This window comes from Carlito syrichta, unplaced genomic scaffold (genome assembly GCF_000164805.1).
Source record: "Carlito syrichta isolate Samal-C Ts95f unplaced genomic scaffold, Tarsius_syrichta-2.0.1 Scaffold305663, whole genome shotgun sequence".
NCBI classification, from domain to species: Eukaryota; Metazoa; Chordata; class Mammalia; order Primates; family Tarsiidae; genus Carlito; species Carlito syrichta.
Window position 1 is genome coordinate 130142 of NW_007249759.1, and position 19075 is coordinate 149216.

At 41.1% G+C, this 19075-nt stretch overlaps 1 protein-coding gene across 4 annotated transcripts in view; it reads right to left on the bottom strand.

Annotated features, from left to right (window-relative positions):
- Positions 1–18436, bottom strand: part of HSDL2 (hydroxysteroid dehydrogenase like 2) — a 74782-nt gene extending 56346 nt beyond the window's left edge. The window contains exons 1-4 of one of the 4 annotated variants that reach the window (XM_008062201.1): positions 18218–18402; positions 8555–8718; positions 6015–6113; positions 2383–2497 (exon numbers count right to left, since the gene is read on the bottom strand). In XM_008062201.1, coding sequence (XP_008060392.1) covers positions 2383–2497; positions 6015–6113; positions 8555–8718; positions 18218–18234 — 395 coding nt within the window. In that variant the 5' untranslated portion in view covers positions 18235–18402. Of the gene's footprint in view, positions 1–2382; positions 2498–6014; positions 6114–8554; positions 8719–18217 lie in introns of all 4 variants that reach the window. The other 3 variants (XM_008062202.2, XM_021714551.1, XM_008062204.1) reach the window with 3 other exon arrangements.
- Positions 18437–19075: the final 639 nt, after the last annotated feature.

Below are 19075 nucleotides of genomic sequence, written 5' to 3' on the forward strand. Positions count from 1 at the left end.
CTCTACAATAAATCAAAAATTAGCCGGGTGTGGTAGCGCGCGCCTGTAGTTCCAGCTACACGGAAGGCTGAGGCGAAAGGATCGCCGGAGCCCAGCAGGTCGAGGCTGCGGAGGCCGGGAGCGACCATTGCACTCCAGTCTGGGCTACAGAGTGAGACTCCAACTCAAAAAACAAAAAACAAACAAACAAAAAAAAAACAATAAAAGATTTTGGTGCCCAGATAATTTTTTCAGGTATCACATAAGAGTATCACACATAAGAATTGCCTATTTTATTTAAAAATAAATAAACCCTATCGAAAAATGAGTCCCTTTTCTTGTTCAAGTTTTTCATCATAATCTTTGCTATATGTATGCCAACATTTTTACTATGGTTTGATTCAATATGGTTTCATTCAATACAGATATATTTTATATATTGAATTTATAGAAATATGCCTTACATCATAGAAGTTTTCACCCATTTTACTTGAATATACAGCCATCTTAGCATTAGTCTTATTTTCCCACTTCAAATAGAGACTTGGTTATGAGAATTTTTTTTTTTTAAGTCAGAATCTCACTCTATTGCCCAGGCTGGAAGTGGAGTGGCATGCTCACGGCCACCACAGCCTTGACCTGTTGGGTTCAGGTGATCCTTCCGCCTCTGTCTTCCAAGTACCTGGAACTACAGGTACGTGTCACCACGCCCAGCTAACTTTTTGATTTATTGTAGAGATGAGGTCTTGCCAAGTTGCCCAGGCTGTTCTCGAACCCATGGGCTCAGTTACTCCTCTCATCTCAGTCTCTCAAAGTGCTGAGATTATAGGCGTGAGCCACCATGCCTGGCCTGAGAAATATTTTATTTTCCTCTTTCACATAAGAAAAACAACAGCGCAAGCACAATGATAAATGATAATTTTTTTAGCCTATGCTCAGCATCCTGAAGACAATGGAGCTATGTCCCATCTAATGAGGCATGAGGTAGTTGATATTCTGCCACTCGGCTACAGATGGTAAATTTTGTCATGTGGGAATGTTATTTCTTTTCTTTTCTTTTCTTTTGAGTTGGAGTCTCACTCTGTCACCCAGGCTGGAGTGCAGTGGTACACTCATGGCTACCCCAGCGTCGACCTGCTGGGCTCCGGTGATCCTTTCACCTCAGCCTTCCAAGTAGCTGGAATGACAGGCACATGCTACCATGACCATCTAATTTTTTTGATTTATTGCAGAGATGAGGTCTCGCCAAGTTGCCTGGGTTGGTCTTGAACCCATGGGCTCAGGCAATCCACTCACCTCGGCCTCCCAAAGTGCTAGGATTACAGGCTGAGCCACCGAGCCCAGCCAGGGATTGCTATTTCTATGTGGCCACATTTTCAAATGTTTCAAGAAAAGCCAGAAATCTGAACTTTTGTGCAAATCTTCCAATTTTTTTTTTAACATAGGCAACAACTACTGACATTTTGAATGTAGGAAACTAATGAAAGCAAAATATTTAATACTATCTAGGCCAGGTTTTTCAGATCCAAACACATCTGAGTGCAAAATTTAGGCCTCTGAACTTACGCATTTAACTCTGACAAACCCTATAATATCTTATTGTTAACACCAATTTACAAATGAGGAAACTGATTAGCAAGACATTAAGTTACTTGACCCAGGTCATTAAATAGCAAGTCTTGAGGGGTGGATGCTAGGATTTGAGTCCAGGCAACCTTACTCCAAAGCTTACTCCTAACCACCGCTTCTGTGTAAAACAAGATACACATAAGGCAGAGGAAGCAAGTCCTATGCAGATGTATCATTATATTCACATGGAAAATGACAAAACCAAGGATAAATAAATAAATGGACAAATAAAAAGGTATACTGTCTGACTAATCCTGAACAGATTGGGACTATAATCTCTTTAATTCTGTACTCTACATTTCCTCTGATAATGTCCAAGACGGCATTAGGCTTTTTGCTTGTTATGTTAAAGTGCGATTCATAATTTATATAACTAAATTAATTTATATAACTAAACACAAGTCTTTTGTTAAATCCCAAATTTTTTTCAGAGGAAGGAGAGACTACTGCTGGCTTGAGTAATTAGAAGACAAAGTATACATAGATCTACTTGCATGTATATCTGATGACAGTATACATAGAAGTATTTAAACACAAAAATATCTTAAAATGCTTGAGGTACACTTTAGTCTTTATTAGACTCATAGAGTAAAGAAGCATTAAATTAAACTATTTAAAATACTCTTGGCTGACTTTGGAGTACTTTTAGACTTTTATAAGGACTGACTAGATTTTAAGCCACACTGTTAATTTGGTTCAAATCTGTTTACAACTAAACAAGTTCCTTGAGAAAATACTGCAACATCCTCTCCCACAACTCTTCTTCTAACTTACGTAAGGTAGGTGCCTCTGGTGTTCACATTCATCATCAAATCCACTCTCTTTGTAGGTGTTTCCAATGTGTTGGTCAAGCTAATAGCACTGGCATTGTTTACCAAAATATCAATTCCTGTTTTCAAAATAATCAATTTCATTTTCATGTAAGTTAGACTTGTTATCACAAAATAAAGCATTTATTCTATCTTTGAACTCTTGATTGATTCACAAATATAGTCATGCATCACATAACATTTCAGTCAGACAGATCACATACATAAGATTATCATACTGTATTTTTACTGTATCTTTTCTATGTTGAGATATGTTCAAATACATGAATACTTACCACTGTGTCATAAATGCCCACAGTATGCAGTACAGTAACATGCTGTACAGGTTGGTAGCTTAGGAGCAATTGGCTATACCATATAGACTAGGTATGTAGGAGGCCAGACCATTTAGGTTTGTGTAAGTACACTCTATGATGTTTGCACAATGACAAAATCACCTAATGATGCCTTTCTCTAAACATATTCCTGCCATTAAGCAACACATTAACTGTTCTTCTTTTAAATAATATGACTGACCAATATACCAACGCAAGACTGGGAGCTGTTTCAAAACAGCATCTGCATGATTTTCACTGGCACAATGGAGATATAGCCAATCACCAGAGCTCCATGTGAAATTACAAGGAAGCTTAGTCTTTAGTGGTTTGTAACTTGCACTCTTACCTGTTTTCTTACCTTCCTGTCTCCATAAACCTTAGATCAAATTCTTTTTTTTTTTTAGAGAGTAGGATTTATTGAGAGGACAGAAAAGCTCCCACAGTAGGAGAGGACCAGAGGGGGTTGCCCGATCAAATTCTTTAAAGTCATCTACCCTCCCCTGCATGTTTTGAAGGCCTTCCCCACTTTTAAGTATACTAGCCCTCCTTTCCCTCCAAGGTCCCTCACTTCAAGGTAAGGCCTCCTTTTTGGTGTTGAAAACTGAGAAAAGAGAAAGACCTAAAGTTTTAATCCCAGGCAAATCACTTACGTGGATCAATTTTGTTTTAGTGACCCATACACAAAAAAACTAAATCTAGAATAACTATTATTTCTGCATATTGTATCTAGTTCCTACCTATATGCAACATATGCTTAGTGGAATAACATTAAATGAAAATGGTAAAATACAAAACAATGTCAAACATTTCCCTCAGTGTCTACACGGTCTTCATTAGTCTTTTCAAAAGGTACTTAATGATGGTTGTTCAACAATATGAACCTAAATGCTACTGAATTGTACACTTAAAAATGGCTGGAATTATAAATTTTATGTTATGTATCTCTTACCACAATTTTTTAAATTAAAAATAAATCGAAATAAATTAATATTCTGAGTTTGGAAATTTTAATCTGCCACTTAATATTCTACAAAGTAGAAATATCATAAAAATTTCTACTTCTGGGGTTAGACTGTTGGGATGAACATCTTTTGCCTTGGGCAAATCCAGATTTTATTGACTTCATCTCTCTCACTATGGTATAACAAGTGACAATTATGTTAGTGAAGGAAACATCTGGGCCTGAAGGCAAAGAAATCAGCGAGAAATAAAAATATGCTGATTTGGCAAACTCTATTTGACTTAGCCACAACAGAGGGGAAAAGAGAACCCAATTTAAGAAGCAGGTTAAAATTTCAAAACTCAGATGAGTCTGATTAAAATGGATCAGGGAACAATAGTGGGCAATGATACACAAAGGCATATATGTGCCCACTGTAGAAAAAAAAGTGGCAGAAAAGAATGCTTCCATGGTTTTTGAAATAGCAAAATGTACTCAAGGATCGAAAAAGTGTGAAGGTGAGTCAAGACAAGGTGATAGGGAGTACCATGTGGGAAAGAACCCTGAGAGTACAGGTTTGAAAGCATCATCAAGTGCTCAGGACACTGTCAAAGACAATTTTCCAGCAGAGACAAATATCAGGTCAAAGATAAAATCTTCCCAAAAAGGCAGAATTCAAAGACCCACAGAATTCCAAATCAGACGGCCATAGCAGCAGCAACCACAGACAAAAAATAAAGGCTCGGATCTCTGTGGAAAAGGAATATAGGAAAAAAAAAAAAAAAAAAGAACAGACTATAAATCATCTCTTATAAATGTGGCTTCCATCATGATTAGGAGATAGTAGAGACTGAGTTGCTAAACAGAACTCACTCTGAATTTTGTACTGAGGTGCCAGGAAAGTTAATGGGGAAATGAAAAGCAAAAAGTCAGAAATACAAAGTGAATATAAAGAGGAGCAAAAAAACCCTTAAAAACAGAGAACTCCACTATTACATAACTTGTAAATTTAGCAAGAAAATATGAGTGTTTCAGATGACCCTCTCAACAAGCAGTAAAATATATACAGAGATTTTCCCCCTCAAAGATATGGGAAGAGTATCCTCTTCTACCAAGTGAATTTAAGTTTCTGGGTCATAAATGCCAGATCAACGAGATGAACCAACTGGCATTTGAAGAAACAAAAGATAAGATTTTCTTTTGTCTCTTCCATTTTCTCTGCTCCTGGGAAAGTAGATCATGCAACAGGCAAAGTTAAATTAATCCAATGTTGAAGACGCTGAAGGAATGATACCAAGGCCAATGGGAGATGAAATTATAGTGGCTACAAAAGAAACCCAGATCACCCATGCATCTGAGTGAAAGCTCTTTGGCAGGAATCAAGTAGAATAAGAAAACTGGAAAGGAAAGAATTCTAGCCTTTAATTTTTCCAAGAGAGGGAAAATTTCTAGTTGGGCCTTTTAAGTTCTCAGAAAACTCAGTTCAACAACAGGAGGAAAAATTCATTTGGGAGATTTCTATTTTTCTGTAGGAGCCCAAGACTACAAAGTAGATGTGCTACCCATTCTGGCATTATTTGGCTGTGCTGTCATGCAGTACGTAACGTATAGCTCTTTCTGATAAACCAGGCAGGACAACACAGCTAGAATTCAAGATGGAAAGTTAAATAGGGGCAAATTCTCCTGGGCTTCAGCCGTGAGTCCAAGTCTGCAGTGAGCTTTGATTGCACCACCAAACTCCAGCCTCGGCAACAGAACAAGGCCCTGTCTCAAAAAAAAAAAAAAAAAAAAAAAGTGGAGAGGTGGGTACCAAAGAGCCTCAGGAAGGGGAAAAGAAAAAAGTTAAGAGGCAAACTATTAAACAAGATAGAAGTAAATTATTTAGGCTGGAGTAAGGAGTTTATGTAGAGGTATAGAAGAAAGATGAAACAAAAAAATCTGTTTCAGAATGTGAAACATCTTGAATGCCAATGGGTATCTGCATTTTACCTAATAAATATCAAAAAGTCATCAAATAATGTTTATTTAAGGGAGAGGCAAGTGGATCTGGGGAGCCACTTGGTCAGATGTACACCATTGTCAAAGTGCTAACATTAATTTGGGTAGTTAGTTTGTTACATTATTCAAAATAATTTTTAACATTTTTTAAAAAAAAGTCATCAGATGGTTTTAAGCCATGTTTTTATATGAGCAAATACTTGTTTCTCAGTATGTTCCAAAGATACAAAAATCCAAAAATCAAAGCAAATTTAAAAATTAAAGTCATAGTTACTTATATTTTACCAGTGTACAATAATTATTTCAGAATTAAGGTACTACCTCCAAACTTCTCAACTGCTTTCTCTACTGCATCAGTGATTTGCTGTTCATCTCTCACATCAACAATGCAAGGCAAGGCCTTTCCTCCAACTGCTTCAACTACAAAGGATAAACAAAAAAGCAGTAAAGCATTCAAATAGTATACCTTTTATTCTGATATAACAGTTAAAAGAAAAAAGTACTCTATTTTCAGAAAATCAATATAACTATGTCTTACCACTAGTGACTCTACCATACAGAACAGACCAGCTAGGACAACTCTATTAAAAAACAAAAAAGAGGCCAGGCACAGTGGCTCAGCCTATAATCCCAGCACTTTGGGAGGCCGAGGAGAGTGGATTGCCTGAGCCCAGGGGTTCAAGACTAGCCCTGACACCTTGGCAAGACCTTGTCTCTACAATAAAGCAAAAAATAGCCAAGTGTGGTAGCGCGTGCCCGTAGTGCTGGCTACTTGGAAGGCTGAGGCGGAAGGATTGCTGGAGCCCAGCAGGTTGTCACTGGGGTGGCGGTGAGTGTGCCACGGCACTCCAGCCTGAGCAACCGAGTGAGATTTCAACTCAAAAACAAAACAAAAGAGGCTGGGCATGGTAGCTCACACCTGAATCCCAGCACTTTGGGAGGTGGAGGCGAAAGGATTGCCTAAACCCACAAGTTCAAGACCAGGCTGAGCAATGTGGCAAGACCTCGTATCTACAATAAATCAAAAAATTATCTGGGTGTAGTAGTGCATGCCTGTAGTTCCAGCTACTTGGAAGGCTGAGGCGGAAGGATCGCCTGAGCCCAGCAGGTCAAGGCTGCAACTCAAAAAAATAAGAGAAAGGGTTTTAAATATATATATATCAAAAAGCAAACAAAGGAGGGTAATTTTGAAAATTTTATATTATGGAACATTTCAAAAAATATACAAAAATATTTTTTAAAGTATAATAAACTATTAAGAATCCATCACTTATCTTCAGTAACTGTTACTGTTTGGTCAGTTAATTTGTTTATCTTCCTCTCTTCTGTTGTATTTTTTGCTGGTGTATTTTTCTTTCTTACTTCTTTTTTTTGAAAGTAGGATTTATTGAGAGGGAGGGGACCTGAAGAGGTTGCCCACAGGTGTATTTTAAAACAAATTCCTGGCATCATTTCACTCATAAGCACTTCATACACATTCCTTTAACATAACCACAATGCTGCTAGCAATATCAACTCAAGTTGAATGTTGACGGCCTTCCTCCTGGCAATGTGCCTAGGACAATGCCTTGTATATATGAACATGATAATTATTTGTCGATTAAACGTATTAAAAGAATGACCTGCTGCGGGCACAGTGGCTCACGCCTGTAATTCTAGTACTTTGGAAGACTGAGGCGAGAGGACTGCCTGAGCCCAGGGGTTCAAGCCCAGCCTGGACAAGGTGGCGAGACCTCGTCTCTACAATAAATCAAGAAAAATTAGCCAGGCATGGTGGTACAAACCTGTAGTTCCAGCTCCTAGGAAGGCTGAGATGGAAAGATGGCCTGAGTCTAGTAGGTCAAGGCTGCAGTGGCTGTGAGTATGCCACTGCTCTCCAGCCTGGGTGACTCAGTGAGATTCCACTCAAAAAAAAGTTTGTCTTGCCAATTATGTAAAGAATAAGTAACATGGTGAGCTTTTTCAGAGTGTTCACACCATCCACCCCTTAAATTATCTCCACTTCCACTCCCCCATCTTCTGGTCCCATCCAAAAACCATTACCTTCCTGAGACGTGTGTGTGTGTGTGTGTGTGTGTGTGTGTTTCTGAGACATGTGTGTGTGTGTGTGTGTGTGTGTGTGTGTGTGTGTGTGTGTGTGTGTTGGAGTCTCACTCTGTCAGCCAGGCTGGAGTGCAGTGGCACGCTCACGGCCACCACAACCTAGACTGGCTCAAGTGATCCTTCCACCTCACCCTTCCAAATAGCTGGAAACACAGGCGCGCACTACCTCACCTGGCTAATTTTTTGACTTATTGAAGAGAGGAGTTCTTACCAAGTTGCCCAGGCTGGTTTCCAACCATGGGCTCAAGCAATCCTCTCACCTTGGCCTCCCAAAGTGCTAAGATTAGCATGAGCCACTACATCTGGCTCTGAGACATCATTTTTAATTGGAGTCTCTCATATTGCTTAAAAGTGTTGAAGGAAAGTGGATCTTGAACAATTATCATAATACCATAAGAAAAGGATTGGCAGTAGCGGGAAACTGCTAGGAGAGGGTGGGGAAGCAGTACTGGTAGTAGTGGGAATATGCCTGGGGAAGGGGGGGGGCACACCTCATCAACAAGAGTACCTGCATAATGAACATTTGTATACCTAACCCCGAATTGCACCCCACATCTTTAAAATTAAAACTTAAAAAAAAAAGTGTTGAAGGAGAAAAGTGGTCAGAAGCGCTAAGGTAACAAAGTAAATACTTCTTTAACTAGAGAACATTAGCATTAGGGTAGTTTTCAAATAGCCATAACTAAACTCTCCAGCAAATTTCCTATGTACTGAAACCATTGAGAGTATATTTCATGAAATGGCATTGTCACACTCACTTTCTTCAGCAGCAGTATAGATTGTGCCTGGAAGCTTTGGGTGTGCCTGGGCAGTCTTCGCAGCAATGACAATATTTGCTCCATCCTTTGCTGCTTTCAATGCAATAGCTTTGCCAATGCCACGGCTTGCACCTGTGACAAAAACTGTACACCCTGCTAGCTTCCTACAACAGAACAAATGGGATCTTATTAGAAAACTCAATATTTTATTTATGGACTAGTATCAACAGCTCATGCATATTTTCATAATATACATGGTTCCACCTCTGCGAAATTTTCTCTTAGCTCTCCCTGTGCCCATCTGATAGCTGACAACTCCACTGTATGCCCATTATACAATGACTTATAAATTATTTATGACAATTTCAATTGTCTAGTCTTGCTGTAATTTGGCAAATAAAATCTCAAATGCAAAGCATATCTTAAAGAAAGATGAGGAATTATAAAATAAGCTATAAAAATATGTTTTTTCCCACAGAAAGAGTATTAAGGCTAATTTTCAGTGGTGAGATTATGCATACATTTTGTCATATCCTTTAGTAGTTTTCCAATTTTCTACGAAGACTACATACTGCTTAAAAGTAATAGTTAAATAGATGATCATAATAGCCGGAGTAGAAACAACCCAAATGTTCATCAACTGATAAATGGATAAACAGAATGTCTTTAGCTACACGGTGAAATAATGCTCAGCAATAAAAGTTAATAAAGTGCTGATATTTGCTACAATATGGATGAAAAAAAAACATTTTGCTAGGAGAAAGACGCCAGTCACAAAGGACCACATACTGTATAATTCCATTTATAGGAAATGTTCAGAATAGACAAATCTATAGAGATGCAAAGATCAGAGGTTACCTAGAACTGGGGGTGGGAGGGGCTGGGAGCTGATAACTGAAGGGTAAGGGATTTCTTCTTGAGATGATGAAAAAGTTTTAATACTGATTGTGGTGGGAGTTACACAGCTCTGTGAATGTACTAAAAGTCACCAAATTGTGTATCTTATGTGGGAGAATTGTGTGGTGTGTGAGCTACATCTCAACAGAGCTGTTAAGCAAACATAGAAAGCTCACAAAGAGTTGAGTGAGGATTGATCCCAAAATATTCTAATTCAAATGTCCCCTATGCCCATTTCATTCTTTACAAACTTCCATCCTAACTTTATACTTTCTACTTAGTTGCAACATCTAAAATAAATTATAAACCGAGAACAGCACAAATGACAATGACAAAGAGAAAAGGGAACAGTAACCTGAGACTGGCAATAGATAAGCAGGCTTGTTAATAAAAAAGTATAAGATCTTGCAAGACCCAGAGGATTATACCCCAGAAGTAAGACAGCAGAGGTAAAAGTTGAGTAAGTGGTTTTAAAATAAGGAGTAACTGATTTGGTAAGAAAGAAGGAGGCTATTGCCAGACCATTGCTGCCATCGCCTTGCTAAGCTATTGTGAAGCCATGTGCTCTTTGAGCTATGGCCAAGCCATGTTTTCTTAAGCTCTGGCCCCCTCCCCTACCTTGGGCAGGTAAATCACCTCTTGTTTTTATTTGTTTGTTTTTTGAGTCAGAGTCACACTCTGTTGTTACCCAGGCTGGAGTGCAGTGGCACAATCTTGGCCACTGCAGCCTCGACCTGCCGGCCTTAGGTGATCCTTCTACCTCAGCCTTCCAAGTAGCTGGAACATCAGGCGTGTGCCGCCACACCCAGCTAATTTTTTTGATTTATTGTAGAGACGTAGAGACGTGGTCTCGCCATGTTGCCCAGGCTGGTCTCGAACCTGTAGACTCAGGCAATTCTCTCACCTTCACCTCTCATGTTTGTTTTTTAAATTTTGACAGGGTTTCACATTGTCGCCCAGGCTGGAGTGCAGTGGCATGATCATAGCTCACTATAGCATTGATTCCTGGGCTCAAGCAATCCTCCTGCTTCAACCTCCCTAGTAGCTGAGATTACAGGCATGTGTCACCACACCCGATCAATATTTTAAATTTTTTGTAGAGACAGGATCTCACTATGTTGTCCAAGCTGGTCTCCAACTCCTGGCCTCAAGCAATCCTCCTAGCCCAAAGTGCTAGAATTATAAAGTGTGAGTTCTTATATCTTATCATTCACTCTTTTAACCTGTCCCTTCCATTCTCTGTGCCATTTATTTGCTGAAGAATATAGACCATATGTACTGTAGTAGAGGCCATATTTGGGATTTTTAAATTTCTCATTTTCATTGCTATGTAATATATTTCTTGCAGATTTTTGCTTATGTGCAAATCTAAATTATTTTTATTCATTGACTTTTATATCCCACAACTTTGTCAAATTTTATAAATTTTAATAATTTAGTTTACATTATTTGGTCTTCTGTGCAGGGTAATCACATCATCTGCAAATAATGACAGCATTATTTATTTCACTCCAATCCACATACTTTTTCTTTATTATGTCTTATTTACTAAAAGTTTATACTTCAGTCAGAAGAAAAGTGTTCCCAGATGGAAGGTCTGAGATGCAAGAAAACATAAAAACTAAAGATACTGGTAAGCATAGAAATCTAAAAACAGTAATAATAAAATAATGCTTGTGGGGTTAGATAGAATGTAAATATATTGTCCACAATAACATAAGTTAAAAATGGAATGACTGGAATTTAGCATTTCTAGGTCTTTTTATTATGTGGAAGACTGATAAAAATTCATACACTTTAGACATGGGTAACTCATATACAGATGCTAAAATTTTGAGGTTAAACACTTGCTAAATAGAAATCCTAGACCTTGACAGTTTTGCTGACATGGTTTTCTGGAAGAGAAATAACAAGGACCTGTGGGCTAGGTTAAGAAATTTTAGCCGGGCTCGGTGGCTCAGCCTGTAATCCCGTGCCTTGGGAAGCCGAGGTGAGTGGATTGCCTGAGCCCGCGGGTTCGAGACCCGCCTGGGCAACTTGGTGAGACCTCTTCTTTACAATAAATCAAAAATCAGCTGGGCTCCGTGGCTCGGCCTGTAATCCCACGCCTTTGGGAGACTGAGGTGAGTGGACTGACTGAACCCGTGGGTTCGAGACCCGCCTGGGCAACTTGGCGAGACCTCATCTCTACAGTAAATTAAAAAAAAACTAGCCGGGCGTAGTAGCGCGCACCTGTAGTTCCAGGTACTTGGAAGGCTGAGGTGGAAGGATCGCCAGAGCCCAGCAGGTCGAGGCTGCGGTGGCCGGGAGCAGCCACTGCACTCCAGTCTGGGCGACAGAGTGAGACTCCAACTCAAAAAAAAAAAAAGAAATTTTAAAAAGAGGACATTGCCAGGCCATTGTGGCCATTGCCTTGTTAAGCTATGGTGTGGCCATGTGCTGTTTGAGCTATGGCTAGGCCATGCTTTCTTAAGTTTTGGCCCCCTACCCTACCTTGGGGGAGGTGAATCTGCTCGCTCTCTCTCTCTCTCTCTCTCTAATTTACTTTCTAAATAAACTGTATTTTCTTATCTAAAAAAAAAAGAGGCCGGGCTTCATGGCTCAGCCTGTAATCCTGAGCCTTGGGAGGCTGAGGTGAGTGGATTGCCTGAGCCTGCAGGTTCGAGACCCGCCTAGGCAACTTGGCAAGACCTCATCTCTACAATAAATCAAAAAAATTAGCCAGCCGTGGTAGCGAGCACCTGTAGTTCCATCTACTTGGAAGGCTGAGGTGGAAGGGTTGCCAGAGCCCAGCAGGTCGAGGCTGTGGTGGCTGGGAGTGTGCCACTGTCCTCCAGTCTGGGTGACAGAGTGAGACTCCAACTCAAAAAAAAAAAAGAAACATAAAAAGACTTTCCAAAACCTAGTAACATGCTCTCATCCATGGCAAGAGAGAGTAAGGATCTCATCTTTTCTTCTGTTAAAGAGGCAGAGCAACAAAAAGTACGTATATTCCTTAAGACACAGTAGTGTCTAAATTACTACACTAATACCAATACCAATAAATCTACTAAGTAAAGTTGAATATTTCTTTGAACTTGCTTTTGTCTTTAGAATAAATCACTCTAAAGGTGTGCAAATTACTATGTTATTTAATTACTTGGAGCTGGGCAACATGGTGAGACCTCATCTCTACAATACATAAAAAAATTAACCTGGTGTGGTGGCATGCCTATAGTTCCATCTACTTGCAAGGCTGAGGAAGAAGAATCACCTGAGCCCGGCAAGTCAAGGCTGCAGTAGCCGTGAGCATGCCACTGTCCTCCAGCCTGGAGGACAGAGTGAATCTGACTAAAAAAAAAAATTACTTGAATTAGTTATTTTTCTCTGTGTGTTTATGTGATAAGTTTAATATATAGTTAAGTTCATTTGTTTATGTTGGTATTCAATTTTACTTTTTCTGTCCCCTCATCTTTGGTGAGGAATGTTACAAAACATGTACATCATTCAAATCAAAATAATATAAAAACATGTACATTCAAAGAAGTCCGACCTCTTACCAGTAGGTCATCAGCTTCATTAATTTCTGGTTTATCTAGCCGGGCATGGTGACACGTGCTTGTAGTTCTAGCTACTTGGAAGGCTGAGGTGGAAGGATCACCTGAGCCCAGCAGGTGGAGGCTGCGGTGGCCAGGAGCGTGCCACTGCCCTCCAGCCTGGGTGACAGAGTGAGACTCCAAGTCAAAAAAAAAAAATTGCTGGTTTATCATTTTTGTATTTCTTTCAAAAAGATACACATACACATATTCCTATATATGAAACATACTCTATGTGTGTGTATAATTTTCCCTTCTTTTTTACACAAAAGGTAGTATACATAGACTATTAAAGTGATTTTTTAAGTACTTATTTTAAAAATGTCCCAACTATTGCTTTCCTTTTTTTTTTTTTTTTTGAGTTGGAGTCTCATTCTGTCACCCAGGCTTGAGTGCCACCATGCCTGGCTAATTTTTATTTACTGTAGAGACAAGGTCTTGCCAAGTTGCCCAGGCTGGTCTCCAACCCTTGGACTCAGGTAATCCTCTCGCTTCGGTCTCCCAAAGTACTGGGATTACAGGTTGAGTCACTGTGCTCAGCCCTAACTATTGCTTTCAAAAGCCCCATCCTTTCACCTTGGGTCTAGTTGGATAGATTCCCAGTAGGATAAAGGGCAGTTTCTTTCTTATTCAGTTTCTGGCACTGGCAGAAAAAAAGGCAATGGTAGCCCTGATCCGTATTACTAAAGAAATCCTTTAGCTCCAAAGCATTAGTACCAGAATACAAAAGGCAATGGCACTTCAAAGAATGAGTCCAAATTTCTCAGTACTATTAATACATGGCTAAAACTTACCAATGCAGAGCTAACTTACACTTAAAGCTACCAAAACTCTCCAATACCTTAAAAATTAGGTAAACATGATACAATTTTTGTTAATTATTTTTAAAAGGAAAAAAAATTATTTTTTAAAACTATACAAACTATTTTAAAGATAATTTGGAAAAATTAACACCTAAGAAAAACCAGGAAAGTTTTGAAAAATAATCCAAATGAGGTAGGAACTAGCCTTCCCAGATATTAAAATATTTTATAAACATAGAGCAGTTAAAACAGTTTGGTACTGATGCATAAACAGACAGACCAAAGTAGCAGAACAGAAGGTCCAGAGACAGATCTCTATGCATACAACAACTTATTGTACAATAGAGATGGCATTTCTAATAGAAGGGAAAGGATTAACTATTAGATCAATGCTGCTGTGGCAACAGGACAGACATCTGAACCAAAATCAAGTGGGCTTCCTAACTAACTTCCTGTCACAACATAAATCTCAAGTGGATAAAAAATCTGAGTGCAAAAAACATATAAAATATAAATATATTATAAAAGTATAAGACCATAAACTATAAATATATCATAAAAATGTAAGACCAAATATAAGAATACCAGTTTTGAAAAAAAGATGTTGGTTTAAGATGGATTTACAGGCTAATCACAAAAAAAACACAAAAGCCTTAAAAGATTGATAACTCTTTTTTTTTCTTGAGTTGGAGTCTCACTCTGTCACCCGGGTTAGAGTGCAATGGCACACTCACAGCCACCCCATCGTCGACCTGCTGGACTCTGGTGATCCTTCCGCCTCAGCCTTCCAAGTAGCCAGAACTACAGGCATGCACTACCAAGCCCAGCTAATTTTTTTATTTAAACAAGGGCTCACCAAATTGCTCGGGCTGGTCTTGAACCCGTGGGTTCAGGCAGTCTACTCACCTCGGCCTCCTAAAATGCTGGGATTACAGGCTGAGCCATCAAGCCCAGCAGATTGATAACTCTTGATTCATAAAAACACATTTCTTATGGTAAACAAATAATATAAGCAAATAAAGATACAAAACTAGAAACTGTGAAAAAACATTTTTAACACATAATAAAGGACAAATTTTAAAAACATACAGAAGCCTCAGAGATCAATAAAAAAAAACCCAAAAATCTCATTGTTAGGCTGAGCACGGTGGCTCATGCCTAAAATCCCAGCACTGTGGAAGGCCAAGGTGGGAAGACGGCTTGTGCCCAGAAGTTGGACACAAGCCTGGGTGCCAGGCACAGTGGCTCACACCTATAATCCCAGCACTTTGGGAGGCAGAGGCGAGAAGATTGTCTGAGCCCACGGGTTCGAGACCAGCCTAGGCAACATGGTAAGACCTTGTTTCTACAATAAATCAAAAAATCAGCAGAGTATGGTGGCACATGCCTGTATTTCTAGCCACTTGGAAGGCTAAAGCAGAAGGATCACCTGAGCCCAGCAGGTTAAGGCTGCGGTGGTCAAAAGCATGCCCACTGCACTCCAGGTTGGGAGACAGTGAGACTCCAACTCAAAAAAAAAAAAAAGCCTGGGCAACACCACGAGACCTCATCTCTACAAAAACAAAAAAATTAGTTGGCTGTGCCAGTGTGTCTATAGTCTCAGATACTTGGAAGGCTGAGGAGGAAAAAAAAAACCAACTCATTGTTTAAGCCAGGCAAATAAAAAAGGTACACAGACGGCTTTAAGCCAAGGTTTCTCAATGTATGCACTATCAACATTTTGGATTTGATAATTATCATAGAATGTTTACCAGCATAGCTGGACTGTGTTCACTAGGTACCGTTAGCATCTTCATTCAATTGTGATAATCAAAAATGTTCTCAGATACTGCCAAATGTCTTCTGGGAGTCAAATTGCCCCTGGTTTACATATATAGAGAGGACTTCTTCCACTTTAACTATGATGAGGTACCACTTTTTTCTCTAATTAGATTTTTTTATTACCAAATATTTTGCTGTTTCCCAATATGTTGGATTATGAAATCTCATTCATCCTTCTGGTGTATAACCCTTTTGGAGTGTAAAGTGAATATACTTTTTGATCCAGCATTTTCACTTACAGAAATTCACCCTCAGATACATTCTCATTTGTGCAAACACAAACATGCAAGTATAATTCTGGAAGCAAACCTAAACAAAAAAAAAGTGAAAGTAAGCCAGGCTCGGTGGCTCAGCCTGTAATCTCATGCCTTTGGGAGGCTGAGGTGAGTGGACTGCCTGAGCCCACGGGTTCGAGACTCGCCTGGGGTGCGAGACCTCATCTCTACAATAAATCAAAAAATCAACCAGGTGTGGTAGCGCATGCCTGTAACTCCGGCTACTTGGAAGGCTGAGGCGGAAGGATCGCCGGAGCCCAGCAGGCGAGGTTGCCGTGGCTGGGAGCGGCCACTGCACTCCAGTCTGGGCAACTGAGTGAGACTCCAACTCAAAAAAAAAAAAAAGTGAAAGTAATCTGATATCGAACAATAGGGAACAGGTTAAAAAATAAGGGTATAATCCATATACAGATTGAGCATCCCAAATCCAAAAATCTGAAATCAAAACATGGTTGGTCCCAATCATTTCAGATAATATATACTAAAGCTGTAAATGGAATATTATGCAAGCATTAAAAAGGAAGAGGAAGAGCTACATGTACTAAAAATGTGTGTCCCTGGATGGGGTGGTGCACCTGTATTCTCAGCTATTCCAGAAGCTGAGGAGAAAGGATTGTTTGAGCCCAGGAGTTGGAGGCTAGAGGCCAGCCTGGGCAACCTAGGAAACCCCATCTTTAAAAAAAAAGAACGAGGAGCCAGGTGCCATGGCTCACACCTATAATACCAGCACTTTGGAAGGCCAAGGTAAGAGGATTGCCTGAACCCACGGGTTCAAGACCAGCCTGGGCAACTTGGCAAGACCTCATCTCTACAATAAATCAAAAAATTAGCCGAGTGTGGTGGCAAGTGCCTGTAGTTCCAGCTACTTGGAAGGTTAAGGCAGAAGGATAGCCAGAGCCCAGCAGGTCGAGGTTGCCGTGGCTGTGAGTGTACCACTGCACTCTAGCCTGGGTGACAGAGTGAGACTCTGACTCAAAAAAAAAAAAAGAAAAGAAAAGAAAAAGGTATACCCCCAAGACATAATAAGCAAAAGTAGCATGGCCAAGAACAGAGTTTGTTAATATTTTTTTAAGATGATATGTTTGGGTGGTATATAAAGTATGTTTATAAATGGATAGAATGCAAAAGTACCACAGAGTAACAGTGGGACTGGATTTTAAGGATGGGGAGACTCACATTTTACCTTACACCCTTTTGAACTGTCTTAAGTCTATGTGCCTGTATGTTGCAAATACTAAATTTGGCAACATGTCACTTAGCTCAAGACACCCATACTTTACATAAACAGAAAGAAGAATGAAGGTTGCCAGGGCCTGGGGAGAGGGGGAAATGGGGAGTTGTTTAAAGCTGGTACCGTTTCCATTTTGCAGATGAAAAGTTCTGGAGTTCTATTGCTCAACGATATGGATATACTTCACGTTTTAACCGTACACTTAAAATGGTTGAGATGACAAATTTTATTCGTATTGTACATTTAATTTTTTTTTTGAATTGGAGTCTCACTCGGTGGCCCAGGCTGGAGTGCAGTGGCAAGCTGCTCACAGCCAGCTTCGACCAGCTGGGCTCAGGCGATCCTCCGCCTCAGCCTTCCAATTAGCTGGAACTACAGATGCGCGCTACAGCACCCGGCTAATTTTCTGATTTTTATTGTAGAGACGAGGTCGCGCCAAGTTATCCCGGCTGGTCTCGAATCCCTGGGCTCCGGCAATCCTCCCTCCTCGGTCTCCCAAAGTGCTGGGATTACAGGCTGTGCCACCGCACCCGGTCTGTCACATCTTTTTAGGGTGAAAAAAACTCCCTAAACATATTCATATTTTAAGATCAGTTTAATTTGTTGTTACTTGGGAAATCACTTGTTAAACAGCCCACTGTGTAATTATTCTAGAATTGAGAGCTCCGAATAAGTGGAAACTCCTTAAGCTCACGGGCTGTTCCAGTCACCTTTCACCTAGAACTTGCCACACATTCAGCTTGTCACGCAGCTATCGCAAACCTCAAGGTAGGGCCAGCACTGGGGGCGGTAGGGGAACCCACTCTCGACACTTTACCTGTGCCAGAATCTTTTATACTGCTGCCACTCTGTAATGCAAAACTTTGGGTTACTTTTCACGCGTTCCTGAACGTTCTAGGTGCACAGGGTCCAGCGCGGACCAGAGTTCAGAGCGCACTCCTGCAGCTTCACTGACCCTCCCACCGCCCGGCCAGAGCCAGCCCAGGAGATCCACCGCTGTCCCACCAAAATGTGCACTCTGCCCGGCCGGGTCTCTCCCCGCGACACTCCCGACCCCTTACCCGGTGTTGGGTAACATGACTTTCGTAGGTCAGAACAGCCGACGGCGACAGTAGCGGCGGTGCGCGAGTGAAAGGCCCACCTTCCCTCTGCATTTAGCCCTGCCCCTGGACCCCGCCCCCGAGGCCCCGCCCCTAGGCCTGCGCGGGAAGCTGTGCTCTGTGAAGCCGGAGATCGCTGAGTGCGCCTGCGCACACGGTGGGCCTCGGGCGCTCGGCGTTACGTTTTGCTCCCAACGGGGGCCCAGGAAATCGGCTCTCTGCGCAAGCGCTTTGAGCGACCGCTCCGCCCCGCCCCTCTCGCTAGGCCCTGCGGTGACAATCAGTCTCCCGCGGCGTCTTGCCTATGCGGAGCGTCAGCCGCTACGTCAGCCTTTTCCCGGCCTCTGGGGTGTTTCTCCTCGCGACGCTGTGTTCCCGCGCGAACTCCGGCCGAGAAGGGTGACTGGGGACCGGCTTCTCCTCGGCAGGTCCTGACCTGGGGGTGCTTTGGCTCTCCATCTTTCTCCTACCTCCTCCCACCCCTCTTAGGAACGCTTGCCTTCGGCGTTTCCACTCTCCTGCCGAAGGCAGACTAAAGCCGGCGGGCCGCCTGGCCTCCCGGCGGTCGTTTGTGTTGCGGGACGGGAGGGCAGCTTCTTGAAACAGAGCTCCTGGCAAACGTCGCGCTGAAGCTTCGTGGTAAAGTCTACAAAAGCCGAATTTAGAGAGGAGATGTTTACTGCTGGAATAAGTGTTAAAATGAGGTCAATTCTGGGCAGTTTCGCTTTGGGATTGTACCTTGGACACGACTTAGCTATCCCCAGTGAACTAAAGACTGGCGTAACTGAAGGGAGACAGGAGGAAAGTGTTTTATATTTT